The 27112-nt window shown below is 33.8% G+C and overlaps 3 protein-coding genes across 4 annotated transcripts; 2 read left to right on the top strand and 1 right to left on the bottom strand.

Annotated features, from left to right (window-relative positions):
• Positions 1-8644: 8644 nt before the first annotated feature.
• LOC129899107 (transcription initiation factor IIA large subunit-like) lies at positions 8645-15335 on the top strand. Of its 2 annotated transcripts, none has more exons than XM_055973923.1 (11): positions 8645-8971; positions 9199-9369; positions 9475-9705; positions 9902-9950; positions 10040-10098; positions 10980-11099; positions 12640-12762; positions 14314-14374; positions 14461-14615; positions 14744-14827; positions 14954-15335. In XM_055973923.1, the coding sequence occupies exons 1-11, from the start codon at positions 8849-8851 to the stop codon at positions 14975-14977; spliced, it is 1200 nt and encodes a 399-aa protein (XP_055829898.1). In that variant the 5' UTR covers positions 8645-8848; the 3' UTR covers positions 14978-15335. The 2 variants fall into 2 exon arrangements, with proteins under 2 accessions (XP_055829898.1, XP_055829897.1); XM_055973922.1 differs by having other exon boundaries at positions 9899-9950.
• A 2993-nt stretch (positions 15336-18328) lies between these two features.
• LOC129900204 (uncharacterized) lies at positions 18329-20239 on the bottom strand. The gene is made up of 5 exons (XM_055975130.1): positions 20149-20239; positions 19791-20048; positions 19148-19648; positions 18716-19024; positions 18329-18602 (listed from the first exon to the last, which is right to left on the bottom strand). Exons 1-5 carry the CDS (start codon positions 20237-20239, stop codon positions 18559-18561), a joined length of 1203 nt encoding a protein of 400 aa, XP_055831105.1. The 3' UTR covers positions 18329-18558.
• A 1205-nt stretch (positions 20240-21444) lies between these two features.
• Positions 21445-25971, top strand: LOC129898928 (protein TOC75-3, chloroplastic). The gene is made up of 7 exons (XM_055973636.1): positions 21445-22717; positions 23385-23606; positions 23704-23811; positions 23920-24111; positions 24481-24729; positions 25072-25326; positions 25450-25971. Exons 1-7 carry the CDS (start codon positions 21539-21541, stop codon positions 25687-25689), a joined length of 2445 nt encoding a protein of 814 aa, XP_055829611.1. The 5' UTR covers positions 21445-21538; the 3' UTR covers positions 25690-25971.
• Positions 25972-27112: the final 1141 nt, after the last annotated feature.

Below are 27112 nucleotides of genomic sequence, written 5' to 3'. Positions count from 1 at the left end.
AGGCTTCTACCCCTTGTTTGGATGATTGTTATCCGTTGTATTGCATTGTTAGTCTAAATACAATATTTATTTTGATTGTTACTCAAATTATATTATATTGTATTATCTTGATATATTTTTTTTTCATTTTTTCTTTACTTACTCTTTAATAATTATATTTTATCATTTACCCTACCTTTTAATAGCAACTCTACCCCGTACCCTGTAATTTCTTGTAGGTTATCATTCAATCTATGGATATATAACATTATTTAATAATGAAGAATGATACAATCTATCAAAACATTGTATTTACTAAACAATACAGTATGATATAATACAATACTAATACAATACGATACACAATGAAACAATACATAACAACCATCTAAACAAACACATTAAACTCATATTAAGTAAATAATTTTGGGAGATACCTTATACTGGAATTGTTAATCAAAGATCTCTCAGCTTCTCTCATAAGCTTACCCAAAGCCTTGTTATTCCGTTCTTCTTCTTAATCAATTTAATGAAGTACTCCGTAGATTTCTGGTCCAAATCTTCTCCTGCAAGAAGAAACCATCCATGTAGTGTAACTTGTGAACATGGTTGATTTGAAACAGATAGTTAGTGATTTTATTTTTTTAAAAAAAATACTTATCGATATTATTCTCCTAATAGTATAATCAAATTATAATTTTTTTCCATCTAAAATATATACATATTAGAAATCAAAATAACTACCATGTTAAGAATAAAAAATTTACCATATTACTATTTTCGAGTGCCAACCGAAAGTATATAGAGTATGTATGTTTCTCAAACGCGATGAAGAACATATATTTATGTCCACCGAAATTAATTTGTACCATTGTCTATATATTGATCTTCAACGAAATGTAATATAAATATTTACCAATAATATATCCATAAAAATATCTTTAATATCAAACAACGTCGAAAAGAATCTCAAGAATATTAAAATTAAAATTGTAATACCAAACAACATCCAAAGGAATGTCAATAATATTAAAATCAAAATTGTAATATTCAGATTTCTTTTGTATATCTCAAAAGCTTACATATTTTCATCTTTATTGATCACCAAGATCCTTATACAATTAATGTATCTTCAAGCAAATCAAAATATCCTCAGAAAAAAAGATTTAATGGAGTGGTAGCCGTTAGGACGCCATTAGTTGATTGTTTGTATCCGTTAAGACTCCTTAATTATAATATCATAGCTAATAATTCAAGTCCTAATAATATGCCATCGGCAAATTAGAACTTCTGAACCATTCGTTATTATATTTAACGTATAATATATTTAACCTTTGTTTATCTTATCAAAATTCTAAAAGTTTTGCTAGTGTACATGATTGAAGGTACGTGAAGATTTTCTAATGTCCTCCTAAAATATATGGGAAAAGAATTATTAAAATATATGAATATATGAGAAACCCTAATTAGTGTTTTTTATTGATTTATGAATTCTCTACTTCTATAAAAGTATTTCTTTAAATAATTATTATTCTAATAATCATTTGTCTCTAATTATAAAACAATCAAACAAGAAAAAGAGAGAGAGAGAGAACTAACCCTTGTTAAAAGGGGATTACCAATCGTTCAAATTAAAGATCTTTTAAAGCTATTTTTTAACTTCTTTTTTTTAAAAAAAAACTTTCTAGCTTTTTTTTTTTGATATTTTTTGGCTATTTTTTTTGGATCAAGTTTATTTTAGTTGATTTTTTTTGTATTAATTTAATCATAATAAGAACATATTCTCCATTAAATCTTTAGTATATTAATTATAGTTAATATTTCATATCATTAAAATAATAATATAATAATTAACGAAAAATAATAAAAAATGATTTTATCTAAAATAAATTTTTTTAATAAAGGACAAAAAATTCAATCCTACCTATTCTTCTCCTCAGGACAATAACGAGGAATCCATTAACGCCGATTCAAATTGGACATACATATTTTCAATTTAAATATAATATAAATATATATAGATTAATAAGCCGCCCTCAATTTCAATTTTAATGACAAATAACTAACATGTTAATACCATCGGTAAACCCACTCTTTTATACAGTAGAACATGATTACAACATTAAAATTAAGCAATAAAGAGTTGAATGTTGTGTTTAAGTGCGTAGGCCAAAGAATTGGTGCCGCATGTTTCCCCTTCCATTGACACTCGTCCTTTCATATCTAACACGTATGCGTAAAAACCAGGAAAAGCAAACACGAAAAAAAAATACTTTCTCCGTGACACGTTACTCAATTTTCAAACAAAACAAATGTGAATTGTCCGCCTCAGTTTCTTAAACACCTAACATCTCGCCAAATGTTCATTTGATCATTAATTAATATCTATTCGTAAGAGACGTAAATGTTTTATCGCACAAGCTAAATATGCGCATATATATATATACAAAATTAATTAATGTGATGTAATTAAAATTTTAAAATTGTAACAACTTTACAATATTAATTGTAAATTTAGACATTAATCCATCATTTTATACCTACATAATTTTTTGTGAAAATATAAAAGGAGCGATAAAATATTCATAGAATATGAACATGATGATATAATTACTAATGATAATATTGACACAACAACTTATTTTTAATTTTACTTTTTTATTGAGCTAAAGTTTGATCAATAAATATTATATATTTTTAGAATAACTTTGTAATGACGTATTATACTTTTATTATAAATTTTTGTTTATTTGGTAAGATTATATAAAAAATATAATAGTTTTGATAGTTTTCATAATATCTCACATGACCAAATGGGCCCTAAAATTCTAAAAGAAAGTTCTTAAAGCCTGTTTGTATTAACTTAAAAATTGATCAAAATCATTTTAAAATTATTTTTTAACTTTTAAAAGTATTGAACAAATAAAAAAATGCTTAACATAAATTAAAATTTACAAAAAGAAATTAAAAATTAAAAATTATTCCCTTCTTACTTTTTTCTTTTTTACCTAAAAGTCATGGTTAGCTTAAAAGTCATTTTTTTGGAAAGGATCAAATATATTATCAAATTTTGAGAAAAGATTCATCTATATCATCTCTTAAAAGTTTTGACTATTTATGTGTATAAAACAAAGGTTACCTATGATGGTCTTTACTACATATTGGTCTTACCAGTGCTGCTTAGATTTGTAATATTTTGTGGTAACTGGTAACCAAAATCCTAGCAGGAGCCTTGGCTTTCTTAGGTATATATTTAAAAAAGAGGACATATTTTATATGATTAATTTAAATATTTAATAGAAGTTCGAACACATTTATATATATAAATATATAAGATAACTTTTATATATATATATATATATATATATATATATGAAATAACTTATTTTTGATTTGCAGAAAAAATGCAAAAGTTTCCACGTATCCCTTATTCCTGCTGGCCAACAATTCCACTTACAGTTGTGATAGTGACACTCCATCTGTCATATTGCCACGTTTCTCATCCCCTAACTTTCCATTGTCTTTTCACCATCACTTCCTCTCTGTCTCACTATTTTTAGTAATTTTCACCAAAAATAATACGTAGCTAACAACTTTATTAGTACTAAAAAATGTAAAATGAAACAAATTTCAATAATTGTGATGACCCCTCTCAATTAAAAGAAAGCCTAATTTTCGTAATTCAAATTCCATTGCCTTGTACCCAACTCATAATCTGGATTTTGTCACCTAAAAAAAGTTGAAAAAGCTTAGTGCAAAGCATTGATTATAGCTGAGGACACGTGGTTAGGAATTAGGATAGATGTTTTAGAGGGAATTTGGATTAATGGCGATTGGAAAGAAAATGACGGACAAAGATCGTCTCCAAGGAAATATTGCTTTAGTATAGAATTTAAAATAGGGAAGAGGATAAAAAAAATGCTCTTAAATTATTTGAAATGTCAAAATATTTTTATCATTAATATTTTGATTCAGAAATATTCTTATTGTTATTTAATTATTTAAAAATGCCCCTATTATTATAAAATAGGTCAAAATATTCTTTTTCAAATAAATTTATTTTTTTTAAAAAAATAAATATTATTCCTTATAAAAATATTACTTTTTAATGAATTCTATTCTTGTTTTCTCTTTTTTTAAACCACTTTAAATGATAAGAAGTTTTCTTTATCAAAGATATTTCTATATATTTAAGCTTGAACCCAAAACCTTAATAAATTTTGAATTCGTCATGATTTGCTCAGGCATGAGGAGAGGGAGATCAAAGCATGCAACGCGGAGGTCTGCAAAGTTTGCTGAGTGTCTTTGTGAGACTCTAACTAATACAGCAAAGATGGTTTTGCCGCACTTTTGAACCTGAGATTAAAATAGAAGTTTCAGAATGAAGATTCATCTGTGGGCTGCTGCTGGTTTTTGTGAGCTAATACATGCTCTGCCCGTTTCAACTAATATAGTATGTCTTTTAACTACGACACAATTTTATATTTTGCAAACTTAAATTATATAGGTATATAATGCATTTTTTAGTCTTAAATATATCGGATAGAATATTAATTTTGATATTAATCTTCAGAGTGGTGGTATATTTCAGCAAGTGAGGTATCAATTCTTTTACTAATGGTGAAATTCGTCGTATCGGACTTACCTAATTTGATTTAAATTTTTTTTATATAATTTATGAGTTATTGCATCAAAATGGATTATTCAGTGCACACCTAAAAATAGCGCTGTAACAATTGTGGATTTCCTTAGAATTCAAAAAAAATAAATATTATTAATATTACAAAGCTATTTTTAACGTATTAAGACAGTTATTATTGTGGTGGTCAATGTTTTCTATTTTTTCAATAGCATGGGCGAATTATGCCAAATATAGCATAGAGCGCTGCAAAGGGCGTTTTGTGTTTGTATCTCACTCGAACTTGAATTTTTAGAGCTATTTCAACTAATCTAATTCATCTGCAGAATTAAGTGATCAATTGCGCAAAACAAAGAGACAAATTACAGCTTTTAATACGAAGAAACAAACAAACTTCCTGATTACTAGAAATATATAATTTGGGATATGTACAATGCCATATGATATTACGGCTAGTTAGTACCAAATAGGCCCTTGGACTTATTCGTCGATTGCATTTCCCCGGGCCCCTTATTTTTTATTTTAAACTGAGATTTCTTGTTTTCAAGAGTGTGGAACTTAGAGGAGAAGAAAGATATATATTGAGCTTCAAGATTAAATTTGGCCTTTCGAGTGGCTCAAAATTTTAGTCCCTTCAATTTGCCTTGAAGAATTGACAATAATGCCAAAATTAGAGTGTGTTTGTATCTCATGATCAGAACTCAAGATTTTAGTCTTATTAGGACTTAATTTATCAGCAGTAGCAGAATCAAGAAGAAAAAACACAAATAATTACCTTTTAACTTGAATTGGAAGAAATAAGCCGACATTCTATATTTAGTACAATATTTTTTAAAATTCAATACCACACTATGGTTAATACCACATATTCAAATTATATGACATTTTGATCTGATTCTTCTTTTTAATAAATATGCATTCAATGACTTTTAAGTTTGATGTTGATGAATTTGATCCGGACGAATTTGATATTGACTTGTATTTGATTTAAGGATTTGAAATTAGATCTTAAATTTGGTGATCTTGAACTTAACTTATATTTGAATTTAAAAGAATTTTGGCTTGATCTTAAATTTAAGAGTGATATTTAATTAGTCGGAACATGTCATTTGTGCACGCATGAAACAGTTTTATTCGCTTTTGATTTGATTAGACATGCTATGTCATTTTAAAATATGGCATGATTTTATTAAATTCTTTGTTTGACATGTGTCATCAAATTGGGTCTTTAGACTAAAAGGACATCTCGAGCTTAATATTATATTGTAGCCCAATTTGACGGGCTAACCCAATGAATTAAACTTTATTGAAATCAAACAATTAAGAAGAATATTTGTTTTGGCTTACATATTTTGAATTTAATATAATTCAAAAATTTTACGAATTTAAATAAAATAATCATTTGATCATGTTTCATTGTGAAAATTAAAAAAAGTAATTTTTATTTTTTTTTAAAAAAATAAAAAGTAAAATATGTTTGATCATGAATATAAATTAGAGTTATTTTTCAATTTTTATGAGTAATATGAAATAGGAAAAAGGCAAAACAATTTTTTGATATTTTTTAAATTTCCAAAAATTGCAAAATTCATTTTGATGTTAAATTTTTTAATTTTATGATCAAATATATTTTCGAAGTTCAACCCAATAAAGAGGAGGAAAATTCCATGGCCAACCGCCACCAAAATTTGGTTGTCCATAGATTCACTAGATTTTAAGTACTAATATAAATTTGTACGTACAATATATGGCCAAATGTAATTGACTCCCTTAAGCTACTTGCCTGAGTACTGATCCTAATTATAGGTGAAATTCCAAATAAACTATTAAGTTGGCCAAGTTGATTTTATGGTCACAAGATTATGCAACTTGTAGGGGTAGTTTAAAAAGTGGAATGAGGTATATTTCAGAATTAACTTTGGGATTAAAATTATATTCTGTTTGGTTGAAGGTATAAATTTGGTATGAGATAAATTTATATTTCTTATCAAATAGAGTATAAATTTAATTCCAATGGATTCTATTCTATCACACTTTCAAAATGAGATAAACTAATCCTAAAATTATAATTCATAACCATAATTCAAAAATAATTCTATCCGCAAATTAAACGATAATGTCACACACTGACTGGTCAGTGTCCTTTCAAAAAGTTTTGAGAAATTGGGTCACAATTGAAATACAGATAGAAAGCCCATAGGCCAATACGACAATACTAGCCCACTAAAATGGGCTTTACTTGTAAAATTAGCTTAAATATAGCCGCTCTTCCAAAGAAATAATCGAAAAAATGTATCATTAGTGTATAATATATGTATATTGAATAACAATTACTGTGTAATTTTTTTTGCTGACCGGTCAAATGTGTAACTTATGTAATATGTGTTCATTTATTTCTTTTCCTAGAAACAACCGTGACTACTATTTTTTGGGAAATGCAACTAAAAAAAGCTAGCATTTAATAGTTATAGTTGAAGAATAGCTATTTTTTATTGTGAAAATAAAATCTAGACAAACATATCCTTAGCTAATTGACGAGCCAATTCCTTTACAAAATTGGTATGTGCAAATATATATGAGAATGACCCACTTACATGAATTTAAAAAAAATATAGAATGAAAACCGAGATCCTAATTATTTGTCTTATCTAATTAATTATCAATTTGTACCCCAAAGAAAATAAGAAGTTAACGACAAAATGAAGAATCATCACAAATAATCTGAGGTTAAATAAAGGATCAGTTAGCAAATGAAATTTAAAGATTGAAGTTGCATGGTGGGGATTGAATTGCACTTGTTTACTTAATAGATACAGATGAGATATCCTACTAACCAGAACAATAAACCATGAGGAGTGTCACTATTTTTGTCACATGGTATGTATATACATTTAATTTTTTATTTTGTTTTTCATATGATATTCGATATACATTTTGGGGCACGACGATAGATCCCACTTTAGGGGTAAAGTGTTATCTATCAAAGACGACTTCATACTAAAAGTTCAAATTCAAAATCTTTGATTAAAAAAAAAGTATTCATCATTCAATCACAATCTTTTATAATGTGACATGATATATAGCATATACTTACATACAACACAAATCGTGTCACAAACTTAATTCTCATAGCGAAAGGACGTGAATCCATGAAATTGGCATGCAAAATATTGCCAGTAGTGAATGAGCAAGCATGTAATATATGATAATTACATGATGAAAGCTATTGGTACTCAATTGGTGTATGATAGGTTGAGCTACACTACAAATGGTAGAGCTCAACAATCTACTAAAAAGAGAATATAAAATATTTTATAGAATCCTACTAAAAACTTTTGTAAATGACATAATAATACGATACTTCACGATTAAGAAATTCGATAAATTTCTTATTTCAATTTATTTTCACAAATAATCTATTTTTTTTTAAAAAAACTCTTCTAAGAGTTCTAATAATATTCAACTCATCAATTTACATCATTTTCATGTTTAGAAATAATCACATATATCTAACACGTAAGGGATAAGAAGAAAACAAAAGCAATTTGTTAAAATGGGAAGTCTTTATATACATATTTTCCTGTGTTATTATATTTTTTACATTCAACCCCCTCCCCAACAAAATGAAACAATTAAAAGAACAAAGACAAAAATGTCTTCTTTCGAATACTTCAAGAGCAAAACAGATTCTTTCCCTCTTATTTGGAAGCAATCATTAGTAGAATTAATATTTTTCAGCAATATGGCAAATTGAATATTGAAATAATAATTTAAAGTAGGAGTTGGAATTCTAAATTGCTAGTTAAAGTTTATATAAAAGTATAATATTTTTTAATTTTAATTTTTTTTTATTATAAATAGAGACGAGAAGTTACGTACTTGGTGATCCCCACCCATTGTCTGTCATAAAAAAAATAAATCTTCCAACTTTATTTTTCCCCAAAATTGACTAAAATTGGGAGCTAGCAGATACCGCCACGTGTCCTCACGCATATAATCGGATGCAAACCTATTTATATTCCAATCTTTTATTCGTCTTCACCTCCGCTCTTTCGTATCCTTTCATCTCTTTTCTCTCTCTCCGCCGCTCCGTTCACTTCAAACCCTTCACCGACGTTCGAAAACCCTAGGCCCTATTTCTCCGATATGTTATCAATTGGTTAGGGTTTAGTTTCGTACGATCTTTACTCTGTTCGTATTTGTCTTGATAAAGCCCTAGGTTTGGAAGGAATGGCGAGTTCGACTACCAGCAATGTTTACATCCATGTCATCGAGGATGTCATTAGCAAGGTCCGTGATGAGTTCATCAACAACGGTGGTCCCGGAGAGAACATCCTCAAGGAACTCCAAGCAGTAATCTCTCTTTTTTCCATCGAATTTTCAATTTTTAGCTATTTAATGACGCGATTTAAGAATGTTTCTTTATTTCTAGGGCTTAAATTTAGTGGATTACTATTCTAGTTTTTTTTTTTGGTTGATCTGATTACCCTGTTTTTTACTTCCCTCTTTTGATGGTTTATGGATCCAGTTCGGTGAATTTTAAGGGTTTTGAGTTTGATAATTTTCTGTGAATATTTTAGTTATGGGAGATGAAGATGATGGACGCTGGGGCAATATTGGGTACGATAGAAAGGAATTCAGCTGCCAAAGCTACGCCTGGAGGTCCAATAACCCCTGTTCATGACCTTAATATGCCTTATGAAGGCAATGAGGAGTATGAAACTCCCACCGCGGATATACTGTTTCCTCCAGTGAGTACTTGATTATTTTTTTATTTTTTGGTTTCAGCTTGCCTGTTTTTAATTAGTAAGTAAGCTAGGTTCCTAAATTGACACATGTATGTTTCCAACTTGCAGACTCCATTGCAGACTCCCTTGCCTGGAACTGCCCAAACACCATTACCTGGAACAGTGCAGACACCCCTTCCAGGAACTGCCCAAACACCTCTTCCTGGAACAGCTGATAGCTCAATGTATAATAATCCAACAGGTGGCACTCCTTTTACACCTAGTGATTACTCTCCTTTGAATGATACTGGTAGTGCAACTGAGATGAAAGCCGGTCCAGGGAGACCTAGCCCATTCATGGTAGGCATTTCACTATCCTTGTTGTGTTCTGTTTAAAGGGATCTGCATCTGTTGCGTATGATTTATGTTGGTAACATGCAAGTTTAGTTTTTCTAATATGATAATTTGGTGGCCTTTCCCATTTTTCGGTTGCTTCTAGTATTCTGGTTGCTAGATAGTATAGTATTGAAAATGTTTGATTTTACTTGTGCAGCAGCCACCCTCCCCTTGGTTGAATCAAAGGCCTCCCCTTGATGTTAATGTTGGTGAGCAAAATATTTTAATATATTCCATGGAAGCAAATCATTTTGATGCATATGTATATTAAGCATTAGTCGCCTTCCTCCTGCTGCAGCTTATGTTGAAGGCCGAGAAGAAGGCGATCGTGGAGGTTCTCAGCAACCCATGACTCAGGTGAAACATTATACTTCTATATATTTGCTAAAGAGAGAAAGGCCACATCATCTTTCTTGTAAATCACGTCACATGTTGTTCCTGTTAAACATACATACACATGCATAATTTTAACTTCCACACCTGGAAAATTTCCTCACAAGTAGACGCGCAAACAAGAGCAACTAGAAACTCCCAAACTGACGTTTAAAGATAATCCTTCTTTTCTCTCTGGAAACTCCCAAACTGACATTTAAAGATAACCCTTCTTTTGTCTCTGAAAACTCCCAAACTGACGTTTTTTAACATTTAGCAAGAACTTTTACTGTTACTTATCTTGGTAGTTTAGAAATGATCATTGAGAAATGTGTGGTGGTTCAATTGCTGATCGGTCTTGAAAAACTTTTGGTCAGAATTTATTTATCTTCCTGGTTTTATTGACTTTAGGGTCTCAAAGCAACACTTGGTAATTTGGAGATCATTTTAATAAAAAATGCAGGGTTTCATCCTGATGGGGGAAGTGCTAATTAGAAATTGCTTTGCTTTGTACACAGTTTATATTAGAAAGTTGCTCTGTATTGAACACATGAACACATATTTTAGGTTCTTTAGGGGGTGGGAAGGGGTAGTTGTTAGATGCTTTTACTGCATAATATTGAGTTTGCATCATGATGTTGGATGCAATTGAGATAGTGTACAAATCCAGGGAAGGAACTATGTGAGTTCGATTTGCACTCTCAATTTCAACCCTCTTGTGTACTCGAGCAACACATCTATTTATATATCACATCAATGCCCTGTACTACTGAATTTTCCCTTTCTCTTGGCTCTAAACATATTACCTCTACAAAAACATGTTACCTTTTGGTTCTGTATTGGACTTGATGTCAGCTAAATTGCAGGACTTCTTTATGAATTCTGCTGGAAAGCGGAAAAGGGAAGATTTTCCACCTCAATATCATAATGGGGGATACATACCTCAACAAGATGGTGCTGCGGATACAATATATGACAACATTAAGGCACGGCTTTTGCTTATTCACTGAATGGGATACTTGCATATATTTATGTCATAAATCTGTGATATTAACTCTTAAACTTTTGCAAACAATACTTGTGATCATATGACCATTATAGCTGGAAAGAGCAGTTGTTTTGGGGGGGGGGGAGGTTGTGTCAATGCAGCGGACAGCATGGACTGGAACTTGTATGGTTACACAATGTAACATGCGTACAAACCTAAATGTTTGAATATAAGCTGTCCCCCTATTGGGTAAAACTTTTGATCTAACAAATTTGACTTTGCTTTGTGCTCTAGAATTTCTGATGTCTCTTGGTCGCTAAGATGAATTCATCAAAATGTTTCAATCAATCAATGCCTTAAATCCAAACTAGTTTGGGTCAGGTGTATGTATCCTTTGTAAGCATTCCACTCTATCTGGCCTAATTTCTTTCCATGTGTCTAAGCCTTGATGGATAGTGTTACCTGATATCTACGTTGGTGGGAGGTAGTACGTATTCAGTGGAATTGTCAAGGTGGGTGTAAGATGATACGGGTTAACACCATCATAAAGAGAGAGAGAGAGAGAGAGAGAGAGAGAGAGAGAGTTTTAAAAAAGGAGATTCTCTGGATTTCATAATCCCTCATATATGAGTCTCTAGAAGTGTAGCCACCACTAAACATTAATTCCAACTAATTATTATCACCTATATCTATGCTTTGCTTTCATGAGTTTCTTTTCTTAGCTATTGATTTCGAAAAGTTGTAGGTCTTTTGAGTTAACTGTTTTCCATGTTATTTTAGGATTAACTTGTCCCATTGTAACATCTTCATCATCGTATATGTAGGGTTACGTAGGACATGCCCAATCTATCACAGAATTCATTTGCTTATTTTATCCTCGATATGTGCTACTTGATCCTCCATATAATATGATATCCAATCTTGTATGACCACACATCCATTTCAAAATACTAGATGAAATGTGTTTTATATCCATGGATGTAAAACACCTCCCCCCCCCTCCTTTTCGTTCCTGATCCTTTTGGCTTGGGTTAGCTTGGGGTGAGAAGAGAAAGTAGATCGATTACTCTCACTTCTAGGTGAGATCATTTTATCCTCGATATGTGCTCCTTGCATCCTCCATATAATTTGATAGCCAATCTTTTTATGACCATCCATCCATTTCAAAATACTAGATGAAATATGTTTTATATCCATGCCACACACACTTTTCGTTCCTGCTCCTTTTGTTTTGGGTTAGCTTGGGTGGGAAGAGAAAGTAGATCGATTACTCTCACAGCAAGGTCAATACTCAATAACATGAGTAATTTCTTGGAAATTTAGTCCTACAAGGAGGATGCAGTTGAGTTGCTGACATTATTAAAATAGAGCTCTTGACATGGAATTACATTATTAGAGGATTACCATAGTGGTGCTCTACTTGTCTGAATAGATGCACTCCAATTGGTGATCACCCTTTTGAATTATGGTTCTGCTTTTCAAAATAATCTATAGCAAGAACAAGATGTATTGGTTTGATAACAGCTGGTACTTTACAGAGTGGTGAAGGCAGCAATATTCAGCTTGAGTTGGTCACCCATGTCCAGACTTCTGCTTATAGAATTCCTCAATTTGACGGTCCAATTCCCGACTCTTATGATGATGCGCTTTCTACACCCAATGTAAGTTTTTCTTCCTTTTGATGAGTCACCCAATGCAAGTTCTACATCGTCATTGGGAGGCATACATGCTATACCACGATTATTTTTTTTGTCCTATTTATTCAAGTCATAGTTACCCTGTTGATTGCACACGTGTTATTTTTGTTGCAGTTCTCATTCTTGTGCAATGTATCTGTTTTTGCTTCTGTTGTGGCATTTTAATTTTGAGGTGCCCTGAAAGTTACCTTATACTCTTGAGGATGAATTTCAAATGCTTTTGAGTTTTGAAAGGTGTTTTTTGTAGATCACCTTCCAATAGAGCAAAACGATTAAAATATACGTTATAGATCTGTTAGCAGAATAATGTCGTAATGATTAGCCGACTTCCTTACACTGCTCACCTGTGGTTATGATCTATGTGAACATTAGCCCATGTGCATAAGGGAAATGGTTATGCATATGAATGGCCCTTGTTACCACTTTTCACCACAACCCAATGAAGCTTCCCTTGTCTGGCTGGGGTAGTGTGGTGCAGATAATTCAAAATCTTAGTATTGTATTGACTTGGTTCACAAAGTGCTTATTTGAATGAGAAACAGATATGTTGGTGTTTACTTTTGATGGGATTGTCAGTTACCTACGTAGGAAGGCATGGTTGAGTTGGTTTGGAGCTGTTCAAGACCCTGAAAACTTTAGCTATTATGTCATTAAATAAGCTCACAAAAAGATGGTCCAATATTCATCCATCCAAATTATCTGACCCTTCTGATTGAACAACAAAATTTTCTATATCTAAGAATTTATGTCAATGCAAACTAATATATTTTTTTTTTACTTATAAAAAGGTCAAAAAAATAAATTTTCTTTTTGTTTAAGAACAGCACACCCTGATCCATTATGGATGATGTAATTTCTGTTTGGTTTGACCAGGAAAAGAACCTTTTTTTCCCCTTCAGTGGCGAAGCCCACTATATCAGGAAGCAATTCTATTATTAAATGGTAGTCAGAATTTGATGCGATATCACATACCCACCCACCCACCCATGTCTTCCTACTATTATCTTAACATATTTCTAACATACTCAAATAGAACAAATCAGTGGAACTCTTTTCCCTTAACCTACATGAAAAGTTAACCTGGTTAATACATCAAATGAAGAATTGCGTAAATAAATAACCTAACACTATTCTATTTTACTTTTGACTGAGAAGTCGCATCTTTTTCGCGAACAATTACCTGCCTCGTTTATTCTATTTTGAAAAATATCCCCTAACCTTGGTATTTTGGTCAGTATAACATCCATTCCTAGATTCTGCCCTAAATTTTGGACTGAGAAGTGTAGCCTAGTGTATGTTTCTGAATCCTGTCTGTAATCATAATGTGGAATAGCAAATACAATCTTTAATTACTATTGCGCCTATCCTGTAACATATAACTCAGCTTCTAGATCTTTGTTGGAGTGAGGATGAGAACTTCTTTATCCTTTCTCCTCATATTATTTGAGAAACACGAAATTTGACAGCTTCAGAATTATATTTTAGTAACCTTCTTTGTTTTCTCGCAACTTGAAGATCTATTATCAAGGGGTGGTCAATGAAGACTATAATATAGTCAACACACCAGCACCAAATGGTAATTTATTCTCAGCTGCATAATTTCTATTGCTATAACTTATCTTTATTCTGATGCTGCGTGAACATCTTCTTTGCATCCTTTAGATATGCAAGCACCTACTCCTGCTCCTGTCCTTCAGAATGATGATATTGATGATGACGACGAGCCCTTGAATGAAGATGACGACGATGATTTGGATGATGTGGACCAAGGGGAGGATCTTAACACAGCACATCTAGTTTTGGCTCAGTTTGACAAGGTTAAGATGTTCGTTTTCTTAATGTATTGAGTGAAGAAGATTTTGTATGCCCCATTTGTTGTTTATCTAAAAACATGGAAGTGTCTTGACTTGTGCTACAAAAACTGACTTGATACAAACTTCTGTAGGTGACACGTACAAAGAGCAGGTGGAAATGCACCCTTAAGGATGGCATAATGCACATAAATAATAAAGACATTCTTTTCAATAAGGTTGGATTTTTAGAACCTTTTGTTCTACTTATCTTGTTTTATTTGCCAAATAGGTCCTTTTTTTTGTTGCTGTTGTTTTTATCCTCTGAGTTGATCTATTTGGTTGGTCATTGGTTACTTGTCCAGGCAAATGGAGAGTTTGACTTCTGAGGCAGTTGAACGAAAATCTAATGCGACAGTAAGGAGCTCAAATTGGGGAGTCAATCAAGCTGATTTACTTATTTTGTTGATGGTATTTCAGTGAAAGTAAAAACTCGAGGAGACGAAGTTGCCTACTGCTGCTATGGTGTATAAGTTTTTTGGTTGGCCGGGTGTATTTCAAGTGTTGTTACGCTTTTGGAACATCTTGGTTATAATTTTTAATACCAGTGGAATCTTTCTTTTCTCTTGTTTATGTAATTTTAGTTGAATTGAGCTCATGAAACCCCTTTTGGGTAATTCCCATGACTCTGTGCTCCTTGGATCAGCTGTGTTAATATAAATTCCTAATTTGCTTGTTAGGTATTCAGCTGTGATGTGTCGTTACATGTGGTTTCAGACAATGTTGTTTAGAGTGCTGTCTCTTTTTGTTGCCCACCGGCCTTCGTACCAGAATGCCTTCTTGGTCCCTTTTTTACTAGTAAGGACGCAGGAAGCAAAAAAAACTTGCGCGAAGGACGTTTTCTTCTCTGCCCTCTCCTCTCCAAAGGCCAAGGGAGAGACTGCAAAGAAGAGTTCGACTCGATGCTTTATTTCTGTCCTAGTTGATCTTGATTCGACATTAGAAGTCTATTTATTTTTTCCCAATAACTGAAAGTCCGGTATCGCGTTGGAGCCCGACTAAATCTGAATTTGTGCTAGGAAGTGACATTGGGGATAGTTTTGAGTGCTCTGCATTAAACTATCTAGAACATATTGTTTTGCCTTCATATTTGTCGTGTTTCAAAACAGTTAACCTTGCATAATTTGTTGCCTCCGTGCTAGCAATCGGAAATTACAAAGTTAAAACTTTGAGACAGGTCAAACCTTTAGTAGACCTGATGGTATCCGTATCGGAAATTTTTTCACGCCAACCTAGTGAAGTACATGATGTTTTTTAATCTTTATAATATTGTTAGTTGCATATTACATTCTCAATTTATTAGTATTAAATAATACATGACAAATTGATATGATTTGGTGTAAACAACGAATTATTTTATTGTATTGTATCCCATGGTATAGCCACCAAGCAATGCATTCTTGAACCTTGCATTCTATTCGACTTTGATTCATTTATGCTAATTTCCTATTTATTATCCCGTTGGTTTCTCAGATTGTAAGATATGATAGCTTTATCATCTCTAACAGTTAGGAACCCAAGAAACGGGCCTATGTACCTTAAAATAATCGAATCCAAACTCAAATGAATATACAAACAAGATAACAAAATATGGTTTTACTTTGTAAAACACACACTACTCGATCCTTAATCTCTTATATTATTATATAAGAGCGAAGGTTCGACTTATTAATATCACAAGGAGAAAGAAAATTACACAAGTTCGGGAAATAATACAATCTAGTTCATCAATACTCTACAGGATAATCGTATGTTGTTTGAAGTCTTCAAAAATAACGTTGAGTGTGTCTCGGATCCTTCAAAACCTATAACATTTTGTAGTATCCGCCACGAGTACGACAACGTTTCTGGATACGAAGCAACATAGGGATAAACCTCAACGCCCTGAATTTGCAAGGGTGCATTGTGAATGAAACAAGGCGAAAATGGTCGAAGGTTCTGTATATGTCCCTAAAGCAGGATGTTGCCAATTGCCACTATTCTCCAAAGGGCCATTTCCTTGAATAATGTTTTTGGCTGGTCCATTAATGTTGTCAACACACTTAACATTATCATCTTGAGATGTTGTAGGAGAAAATATAAGTGGAGACAACAAAGGAATTGCACAATGAGAAGAAGCTTCTTCCATGAAATTGAAAGGTACTTTGTAACCATCCACATTCATTTTGTCATCTAGTTGTAGAGAAGAAGGTGCTTTCTTCTGCAACCTTGTACAAGACATTTTTCCTTTTGCCTCTTTCTTGCTTGTTTCCATTGTCACAAAGTAATAATGTTGATTCCTTGACGAATCTTAGGTATCATAGTTATATTAAAAAAAAAAAACTAAGTTGATGAAGGGCTAAATATGTTTTAAGAAAGATGAAAAGAGAAATGTATTTTTATGGTTTGCGGAAAATATGGGGTCGGTTGTGAAGATTCTATTTTACTTTCCACGGTTATGATTTTTATGTATATAATATTAAATGATTTAAGAAAATGAGGAACAGTTATATGTAACGGACAATATTTTATTCTAATGAATATTATATTCACAAGTTTCCATCACTTTAAGTGGGTATTTTTGTTATTTTTTATTGTGTTAGCCTTTCGAAAGTAAATGTCGTTTTTAGGAAATCAATAAAAAAATTTACAAGCACCTTTTTATGAATCGTAGATTGATCTATGGACCATAGATGAGTCTCGTAGATCAATCTTCATAACCTCAAAAAATATGCCCCGACTTTTACGAGTTGCCAGTATGGATTGTTTCGTAGATCGTTGTTTGTAGTTCAGAAATTTCATTTGTTTTCTACGGACGGTTTGCAGAAGGAACTATGATTCTTTTTTCAAATTAATCTTTACACTAATAAATGATCTAACAAGTCTCATACTCCGGTTTGTTTGTGTGAAAATACACAATGACTAGAGACATTAAAATAATGGTCCTTATTCATTAAATAAATGCAATTAACAAGAAAAAGTTTAAGGATGAAACCGGATTTTCAGCAAAACCAAGTTTAGTTTCAAAATAAGAAGGAACCCCAAGTTGATGGTGGCGCAAATTAATCATTATCTGGTCATGATTTTCCCCTCACAGAGAGTGTCCTTAATTAGCCATCCCCAAACTAGAGGTGGAGTGATAAATTACTCATCTATACTTAACTTGAGGTTTTATATTGTTCGAGCCATGGGCATAGAGTCATCTTTGATAGAAAGTGTTTGGAAATTTCCAGCGCGAATTAAAATTAGTCAGGTCTCAAAGCGAGTACTAAACACCAAGTACTGAACAACGGATGAGAAATCAATAACAAAAACAAATTGCGTGTTGATCAGACCACCAAAGTTGCTTGAACCTTTTCCTTATTTACAATTGGAATTGTGAAAATTGGTTTGGCAACGGAAGTAGCATATAGCTGAAGTGGACCAAGAGTGATTAAATTTGGATGAAAACACTTGATACAAATGCATTATTGTTATATATTGATATGCAACGCATTTACATACATCTACAAGGATACAAATGTACGTATAGAGTTTTCTTACAAAATATTCAAACATATATTACTACTAAGAAAAATTCTTGTTGCTCATATATATATAGCAACGAAGTTTTTAGAAGATCTACCAACTCGAGGAACTTTTCCTAGTAATGATAAAACAAAAGTCGCTAAACACAGACATCCATCCTTCCATTTGATCAAAGACTTTCAGAGTGTCAAGCGACCCCAACTCTAGCCTCAGAAGGCTCAGTAAAGCAGGAAAATGCTCAAGTCCGTAGTGTAATTCCTATTTTGGTTTTAAACAAAAAAACAAAAAAACAAAATACGAGATATTCTTTATTTATTTTGCTGACTAATACACAAAACTAAACTAGAATCAGTAGATTGATTCTTGTATTTTATTTTGGAGCTGTCTGTAACCGGTCTTAATTTCAGTTTGGTTGGAGAATTCTTCCATGGCTTTGTTCCTCAACCACTGTAATAAATTTAAAAAATTCTCCATTAGAAACAAAATAATTTGTCCATGCATATTAATTACTCCAGTAATTACTCAATTAAGCATTTTAATTAGAAAAAGTAATTAATTACCTTCTTGAACACCGGAGGAGATAGGAATGAGTGGTGATGATCTTGCACTGTGGAACTCAGGAAATTGTGATATTGATGCAGGGTCATTAGAAGTAGATAATGGATTTTTATGAGGCATAGAAATGGGATTATCCCGAGGCAAATTATCATTAGTAGAGATAATCACATTCTTAGGAGACAATATTTCACTTGTAGAAATTGGAATATTGGAAGCTGATGCTGATTTGATGTTTTTTATTGTTGTGGATTTGGGGGAATATTCAGGCTGAATAAATGAAGTTACAGCCCCCTTCATTTTCTCCACTATACCTGTTGGATAAAACAGGACAAAAACAGAGTAGTGAAATGGTTTTAAGGCGCAGAAAAGGCTTTAATTTCGTCAAAGAGATATTGCACGTATACAGAGTCACAGACAAAACTATTTAACGTTACCTATATCACCGCAAGATGATTGTCTTGGGCTCATAGCCTCAGTTATGATCTGTGAAAGTGATCTTTCCCCTTCACCGGGCTCAAACTTTTCTGCAAAGTACTCCTTCACCGAAACACCTTTGTCCCATTTTCTTACTGGACTTGTAAGAGCGTTAGCATTTTGGTCTACATCAGCAAAATGAACATTTTTTGGCGTGTTTTGGATCACAGATTCATGGTTATCGGAGTTTGTTAGAGTGAGGTTCGAGATCTTAGAAGCAAAAGCGTGTGTTGCATCAGATACTGCAGTATAAGCTGGTGCCAATTTCTCGGCAACAGTTTCTGTTATGGTTTTACTTGGACTATCAGGTAATTTCTCCGTATTATCGTTTTCAAAAACCTGATTGCGTTTGATGCTTCTAGGACTAGGAGTAACATGTTTCTCGGATAGCACTGGATCTGCTCGTGGATGTTGTCGTGCTGCTTCTTTCAATGGCTCAGGTGCCAATTCTGATTCATACACTAAACACGAAGGCAAAAGCTATAGACGCGACACATAAATAACATATGATTTGAAGAAAATATATGATAGCAATTAAAAATGTGTACCAATAATCAGGTTGTTTGTAGAAATAATAATCGAGTAATGTTAAGAAAATATTACTTGGAGCGCCAAGATATTCAGGATCTACATCTTCTTCATCATCGTCATCCAACCTAACTCCCCATGAAGGTGTGGTGTTGTCATCATGAACATCATTTTCTTGCAGTTTTTTCTTGCCACTTAAAGAGTATTTGAGTTTTTTTGCCTTTTCTTTCACTTTGGAGATAACTGATTTCTTGCCATGAGTTGGTGTATATTCTTCTTGGTCATAATAATTAGCTGTTGGGGATGAACTTGTTGACCAGCTCCTTTCAGTTCCTAATTATACAAATGCAGTATAAAATTAAGCCACTAAATATAGAAATAACAAAAAATTAAAACCAAACCTCAAATTGTTTATGCTCTTTACAGAATTAACCTGGCAAAAGTTGTTCAAAAGTTGTTGAATTAGACTTGGGAGAACTTTTGGATGTGTGTAAAATTTTTTGTAGTGGATCAAGTTGAGCCATTTTTTTTAATTTTTTTTTTTTTTAATAAGAATGCTTTGAAATCTTCCTATTGCTTGACTATTTATCTATTTATCTGTCTGTTAGAGTTTTTTCTTCATCTTTTCATACAAATTAGAAAATTTAAGAACTGAATTCAACGATAGCTAAAGCATGGTTTGCGGGTTCCTTTGGTTGCAAATAAAAAGACAATTAGTGTTGTTTGATCGAAGTGTTTGTTGCTTATTTACAAATGGCAATAGATTAAGATGCACAAATATTCAACAAACTTGTTGATTTGAAATAAGAATTGACCTGGTCTTCAGAGCAACTAATTTCCTCTATATTAGCCTCATGTCATGGTACTAGTAATTATGTCCAAACATCAAGTTTAGAGACAAAATTTCATGACAAGAAACAGTTTGGTAATTTAACTAACAAAAGGTTTTTTAAATTTACCAACAAAAGAACCTAAAGCATTTTAAATTCATAATATAATTGTTGACCGTAAAAACATCAGATGTTTCTTTTATTAAGTGGTCTTGATTAATGGAGCACTATACTATTTATTTATGTTGAGATGATAAAAAAATGTTGGGTACATATTACATACATATTGTTTAAGCTTAGAACTATTTTCGAATATAGTGATTGATATACAATTATCTCCTTCAAATATCCATCATCTTGCTCTCGACCTTGTTGAGCTCTCCCTGATCGAAAGTTTCTATTTTGCTGCCTCTTCAATCGTCTCCAACTCTCAATTAGAAAACAATCTCACCACCTCTCAAAGTAGCAATAAAGTCTACATAGATATACTATTGTTTTCATACCTCACTTGTAGAATTACACTGAGTATGTTATTATTGCAGTAATAATCAAGGGTGGAGCTATCTTATGATCAGGGGTTCATCTGGACCCCCTTCAGCTAAAAAATATTATATTATTTATAGATAATTAAAATAATTTTTTTATGTATATATAATAAATGTCGAACCTCCTTCAATTAATTTGTGTATCTACTTCTTCATATTTTGAATCCCGTTAGTGAAAATCATGGCTCCAATGCCAATAATAAACGGCCGTCGTTTGGTGTACTATGTACAAGGACCGATGTAAAAGCCTGTCATTTTCGTTTTGATGGGCCTCGAAATTTCAAATTTGAATCACGGGCTAGGATTCACATTGATTGGACAGTGAAAGCCCACCCAGTGGCGTAATCGGGTCCAACCTGAAATATCCTAATCGGTACACTCAGTACCCTCTTACAAGAGTGTTGAAAATTATCACTCTCGATTTCTTCACTCTCCATTATCTCCTGCAATGGCGTCCATCGCCGCTCATGGGCTAGCAATTCCCGTCAACCGTTCTCACCGCCGGCTCAATTCAGCTAACACTACCACCGGTACCTCTGTCACTACTGCTTCACTCCATCCCCTTACAATCAAGTCAAAACTACCGACTTTTTCCTCTTCCCAAAACCCTAAATCCTCATCCTCAACCCCCCGTGATAATTCTAACATTTTTGCCTCAAAACAGCTCCAAAATGTCGTGAAAACCTCCGCCGCCATTGGTGCAGGTCTTTACGCGCTTTCCAGTGGTGTGACTAATGTTCTCCTCAGTGGGAACGGTGGTGGTGGATCCGGAGGAATTGGTTCTGGAGGTGGCGGTGGAGGTGGAGGCGGCGGAGATAGTTTCTGGTCGAAGATTTTCTCTCCTGCCGCGATTGCAGGAGAAGAGGAATCACAGGAATGGGATTCGCATGGTTTGCCGGCGAATATTGTGGTCCAACTGAACAAACTCAGTGGCTTTAAGAAGTACAAGGTTTCCGACATCCTTTTCTTCGACCGCCGTCGTGGGTCGACGGTTGGGACGGAGGATTCGTTCTTCGAAATGCTATCCTTACGTCCAGGTGGGGTTTACACAAAGGCGCAGCTACAGAAAGAGCTAGAAACTCTAGCGACCAGTGGAATGTTCGAAAAAGTTGATCTTGATGCGAAGACTAATCCTGATGGGACAGTCGGGGTTACTATATCCTTCTTGGAAAGCACTTGGCAGTCAGCTGATAAATTTAGGTGTATCAATGTGGGTTTAATGCCCCAGTCGAAACCCATAGAGATGGATGCGGACATGACAGAGAAGGAGAAATTGGAGTATTTTAATAGCCAGGAGCAGGATTATAGGAGGAGGATTGAAAGGTCTAGGCCATGTTTGTTGCCGGTGTCGGTGCAAAGGGAAATTTTGCAGTTGTTGAGGGAGAAAGGGACAGTTAGTGCCAGGTTGCTGCAGAAGATTAGGGATAAAGTGCAGCAGTGGTATCATGACAATGGGTATGCTTGTGCTCAAGTAGTGAATTTTGGGAATTTGAATACAAAGGAGGTTGTTTGTGAGGTGGTGGAAGGGGATATTACTCAAATGGTCATTCAGTTTCAGGATAAGCTGGGCAATGTATGTGAAGGAAACACTCAGTATCAGGTTGTTCGGAGAGAATTGCCTAGGCAGGTAAGCTGGAAGATGAATGATATAAAAGGATTTCCTTTCTTTATTGCAATGGACTTCGTTAGAATTTTCAAGTTTGTTGGTTAAAATGAAAAAGAAACTTGCATTTTTCTGGCATGCTATGGAATTTGGTTCTCATATTGCATTTTTTTAGTATCATTGTATTTATAGAAGAAACGACTGTTTCACTACCTGCTGGAGCTGAATGAGAGTTATGCATGTTATGCTTTTGAATTGCCGGCTTTCCTTCATTGGATTGATTTCAATTTTGGTTTGATTCACTAGAAGCATAAGTTTGATGATTGTATAGTCATTGTTGTTGCTTAAAGTGCTACATTGTTGTTCTGCTGATGGAGGTACTACAATAATTATTTGCTTCGTAGTTTTAATTTTGGCTGAACTTCTGGTACAGGTTGATGATTTGAGTATTATGTTGAATCTCATATTTCTTGCTGGTCTGTAGCATGTTTATGGTCCTATATCTTTTGGTTCTTATTCAGTACTACGGAATTGGACTAACGTGATTTTGCTTATCAAAATTTCTTTCGACATTTCTGCACTTGGGTGTAGCATTTTAAGTGTATACTTCAACTCTTGTCTTTTTTGGCTCTTATGCACTGAACTCTGCAATTTGGGATTAACATGGCTCTAACAATGCGTGATATTTTAGCTTCGTCAAGGGAAAGTTTTCAACATTGAAGCTGGAAAACAAGCTTTGAGAAATATAAATTCTCTAGCCCTCTTCTCTAATATTGAAGTCAACCCTCGCCCCGATGAAAAGAACGAGGGAGGTATAATTGTTGAAATTAAGCTCAAGGAATTGGAACAGAAGTCAGCTGAAGTTAGTACTGAATGGAGCATTGTCCCAGGACGTGGAGGTCGCCCCACATTGGTACACACTATTAAACATCTGAACTGCATAGTTTGATATGGCTTATTACTGTTCGCCCACTGCTAAGTGCCTTGCTTTTCTGTGTCATGGCATTCAGGCTTCAATTCAACCAGGTGGAACTGTTTCATTTGAGCATCGGAATCTTTACGGGCTCAATCGCTCAATTCTTGGTTCAGTTACTACCAGTAACTTCCTCAATCCTCAGGTTATTGTTCTGTTCTGTTTTCATTGCTGATACTTTTGGTTGTGTCCTGTTGTCCTTTTTCCAGTGCCTTACACATTAGCAATGATCCCAACCTGATCTTTTTTACAGGATGATCTTGCATTTAAGTTGGAGTATGTTCATCCTTATTTAGATGGTGTTTATAATTCTCGAAACCGTACACTCCGTGCTAGCTGCTTCAACAGCAGAAAGTTGAGTCCTGTCTTTACTGGGGGCCCCGGAGTAGATGAAGTCCCTCCTATATGGGTTGATCGGGCTGGACTTAAAGCCAACATTACTGAGGTATGCCAACACTGGTATAACTGTGATGCATCTGGCTAACAGGTCGTCGTTATGAAGTGTTTGTCTGCTTTGTAGAGAACCTTTGTAGCATTTGGTGGTCAATAACAAAATTCAACAAAAAAAGGCTCTCTCTCCTAGATGCTTAAATGACTTGTTAAATATAATGGAAGTTTGTATTAACCACTTTTTGATGAAGCTTGGAAGTCATATTAATAGGACAGTGTAGAGCTGTCTGTTTTGATTACTAGCTGAATATTTGTGCTGTCTCAAAGAAAATTGAGTTGAACATGGATCAATGGAGTTTTACTAATTTCACATAGATAATGTACTATACCATATTCGATGCTTTTAACCATTTGTTTGCTGCAGAATTTCACTCGTCAGAGTAAGTTCACTTATGGACTTGTGATGGAAGAAATAACAACACGTGATGAAAGCAGCAACATCTCTGCTCGTGGACAGAGGGTATTGCCAAGTGGTGGAATCAGTGCAGATGGACCTCCCACTACCCTTAGTGAAACTGGTATTGACCGCATGGCATTTTTACAAGCTAACATTACACGAGATAACACAAAGTTCATAAATGGGACAATAGTTGGTGAGAGGAATGTGTTCCAGGTGAGATTAGCTTCTGTTTTCTTTTGGTCTTCACTCATTTTGTTTTGCAAATCAAAGTTTGGAGTAGCTTTTGGGCTTTCTTAAAAAAAATGTCCATATCAACACCTAGTCTTAGATGGCTTTCATTGGGAAGTCATTTCATACGTTCCTCCCGAAGCAAGTGCTCAACATTTAATAATTGAGTGTTATCCCATGCTCCAGAATTCCATTTACCTTTTGACTTTTCTTGCTACTCTGATAAGTCCTCTAATTCATGCTGAAGATGTATGAGCTCTTGGATATAATTTCTGGTTACATTTCTTTTATGGATTCTAATATAGTTATTTTAATATTGTGTTACAGGTCGATCAAGGACTTGGAGTTGGCAGTAAGTTCCCCTTTTTTAACCGTCACCAGCTGACAATGACCCAATTTATCCAGTTAAAACAAGTAGAAGAAGGTGCCGGTAAGGCTCCACCACCTGTGCTAGTCCTCCATGGCCACTATGGTGGATGTGTTGGAGATCTTCCCAGTTATGATGCTTTCACTCTTGGGGGACCTTATTCAGTCAGGGGCTACAATATGGGAGAGATAGGTGCAGCTAGAAATATTGTTGAGGTATGTATGGTTTCTTCTATCGAAGCAAGCTTATGATGTGCGTTATATTTTCAGTTTTTGCTACAAAACTTATGTCCAATAAATGTCTTTTATCTAATGTAATGGTTGCAATGCTTCCTGCAGTTGGCTGCTGAGCTGCGCATACCTGTTAGAAACACACACGTGTACGCATTTGCAGAACATGGAAATGATCTCGGGACTTCAAAAGATGTTAAAGGAAACCCAACAGAGGTCTATAGGAGGATGGGACATGGCTCCTCATATGGTGTCGGTGTAAAACTAGGTCTAGTACGAGCAGAATATGCTGTTGACCACAATTCTGGAACTGGGGCAGTATTCTTCCGTTTTGGAGAGAGATTCTAGTTTCAGATTCCGTGGTCAGATTCTTTTTTGCAGCTAGTCGGATCTACATAGTTTAATGAGTCAAGAACTGCACACGGTTCTGAGTTTGGTATTCAGTAAACTCTAAAACTTTGTTTGGTAAAAGATCTTCTATGATTATGGTTAGAACTTTCTTGAAAGAAAGTGAGTATCCTCTCTAGCTTTTATGCTCATTCGTGTAACCAAAAAATGTAATATAGGAATTTGTGCATTCCTTCGTTCCAAAATTTCAATTCTTTCCCTTGGTGGGGTTACTTGAAAGAACTATAATTGCTTCGATTGTTACTTGCTGAGTATGCCATCCAGGTTTATACATTTTGACGGAGTAAGTGGATACTGCCATATTTCTTGTAGTATCATGTTTCATACCAATATCCATTCTTAAATTTGAATTCTAAATTTCTTGTCCATTATGCTTATTAGACTATTGCTGGGAGAGGTCACACACAATATGCTTCCAATACTCAACATGTTAAGAGAATCAATGTCATTTTTACCAATACAGCATACAGCTTCACCAGCGGAAGAAGTCATGTTAAAGGAAGGAGTTCCTCTTTTTTAATCAATAATATCTTAACCTGGAAATTCCCCAGTCAGTTACCTCATAACATAAGGAGCCATATCATCCTCCTACTTCAAGAATGCTGGATGTTCATCAATACTAGAGTAGAGAAGGCATCATCTTAAGATAGAACCCAAAATGCTAACTATATAAGCAAATTGTGAGCAATAATAAAACTTTGGTCAAGGGGAAGAAGTTGAGAACAAATGATTTAACTATTTTTTTATTCAAAGAATAACAAAGTAAATACAACAACACTTGCAGAAGTTTATTCAATTTCAAACTCTTGAACACAAAATCTTATATCAGTAGGATAGTGCTGCTATTACCTCTACTCAGTATAGTTTGAGAGAGGAAGCAGTACAAACTAGACACATTCACTAAAAGAGAGTTCATACAAGCATAATAACCTATGTAGGGAAAGACATCTGTCATAATAGAAGGTTCCAAAAAGCAGGACAAATGGAGGAACCCGTACTTCCGTGAAATTGTTAAAAAAAAAAAAATGATGCACAAAAAGTCTCCTATAGTTCTCGCTGATTTAGTCCCATATAATTTTAGTCGCAAAGTAGATGAGCAGAAGAAATATATGCAACAAATATGAAGGTGAGACAAACAATTACTTAATTCAACTGACTATATAAGAAACTCAGTTACTGCATCCTCCCAAATTGATTGTCAAGTTTGTCATATTAGGGAAAACAGGGCAGCAAATCATCTAGGTTAATTAAGAAAGTATATGCTAGAATCACTCCGATAATATGTAAAGACAAGTTCTTCCAGTTATTATTGAATTTAAAGCAAGAACAAAACTTAGGAGAACAAAATATGGAGCAAATAATT

Source organism: Solanum dulcamara, chromosome 8 (assembly GCF_947179165.1).
Source record: "Solanum dulcamara chromosome 8, daSolDulc1.2, whole genome shotgun sequence".
NCBI lineage: Eukaryota > Viridiplantae > Streptophyta > Magnoliopsida > Solanales > Solanaceae > Solanum > Solanum dulcamara.
This window is presented reverse-complemented; position numbering and strand designations above follow the sequence as displayed.

Coding starts and splice junctions, on each gene's coding strand:
- LOC129900204 (XM_055975130.1), bottom strand. CDS start 20,239: ATGGCTCAACTTGATCCACTACAAAAAATTTTACACACATCCAAAAGT. Junction 19,649..19,790: donor TGAATATCTTGGCGCTCCAA/GTAATATTTTCT, acceptor CTTCGTGTTTAG/TGTATGAATCAGAATTGGCA. Junction 19,025..19,147: donor ATCATCTTGCGGTGATATAG/GTAACGTTAAAT, acceptor TTTATCCAACAG/GTATAGTGGAGAAAATGAAG.
- LOC129898928 (XM_055973636.1), top strand. CDS start 21,539: ATGGCGTCCATCGCCGCTCATGGGCTAGCAATTCCCGTCAACCGTTCT. Junction 23,812..23,919: donor GTAACTTCCTCAATCCTCAG/GTTATTGTTCTG, acceptor TCTTTTTTACAG/GATGATCTTGCATTTAAGTT. Junction 24,112..24,480: donor TTAAAGCCAACATTACTGAG/GTATGCCAACAC, acceptor TGTTTGCTGCAG/AATTTCACTCGTCAGAGTAA.
- LOC129899107 (XM_055973922.1), top strand. CDS start 8,849: ATGGCGAGTTCGACTACCAGCAATGTTTACATCCATGTCATCGAGGAT. Junction 9,370..9,474: donor CGGATATACTGTTTCCTCCA/GTGAGTACTTGA, acceptor TCCAACTTGCAG/ACTCCATTGCAGACTCCCTT. Junction 9,706..9,898: donor GGAGACCTAGCCCATTCATG/GTAGGCATTTCA, acceptor TTACTTGTGCAG/CAGCCACCCTCCCCTTGGTT.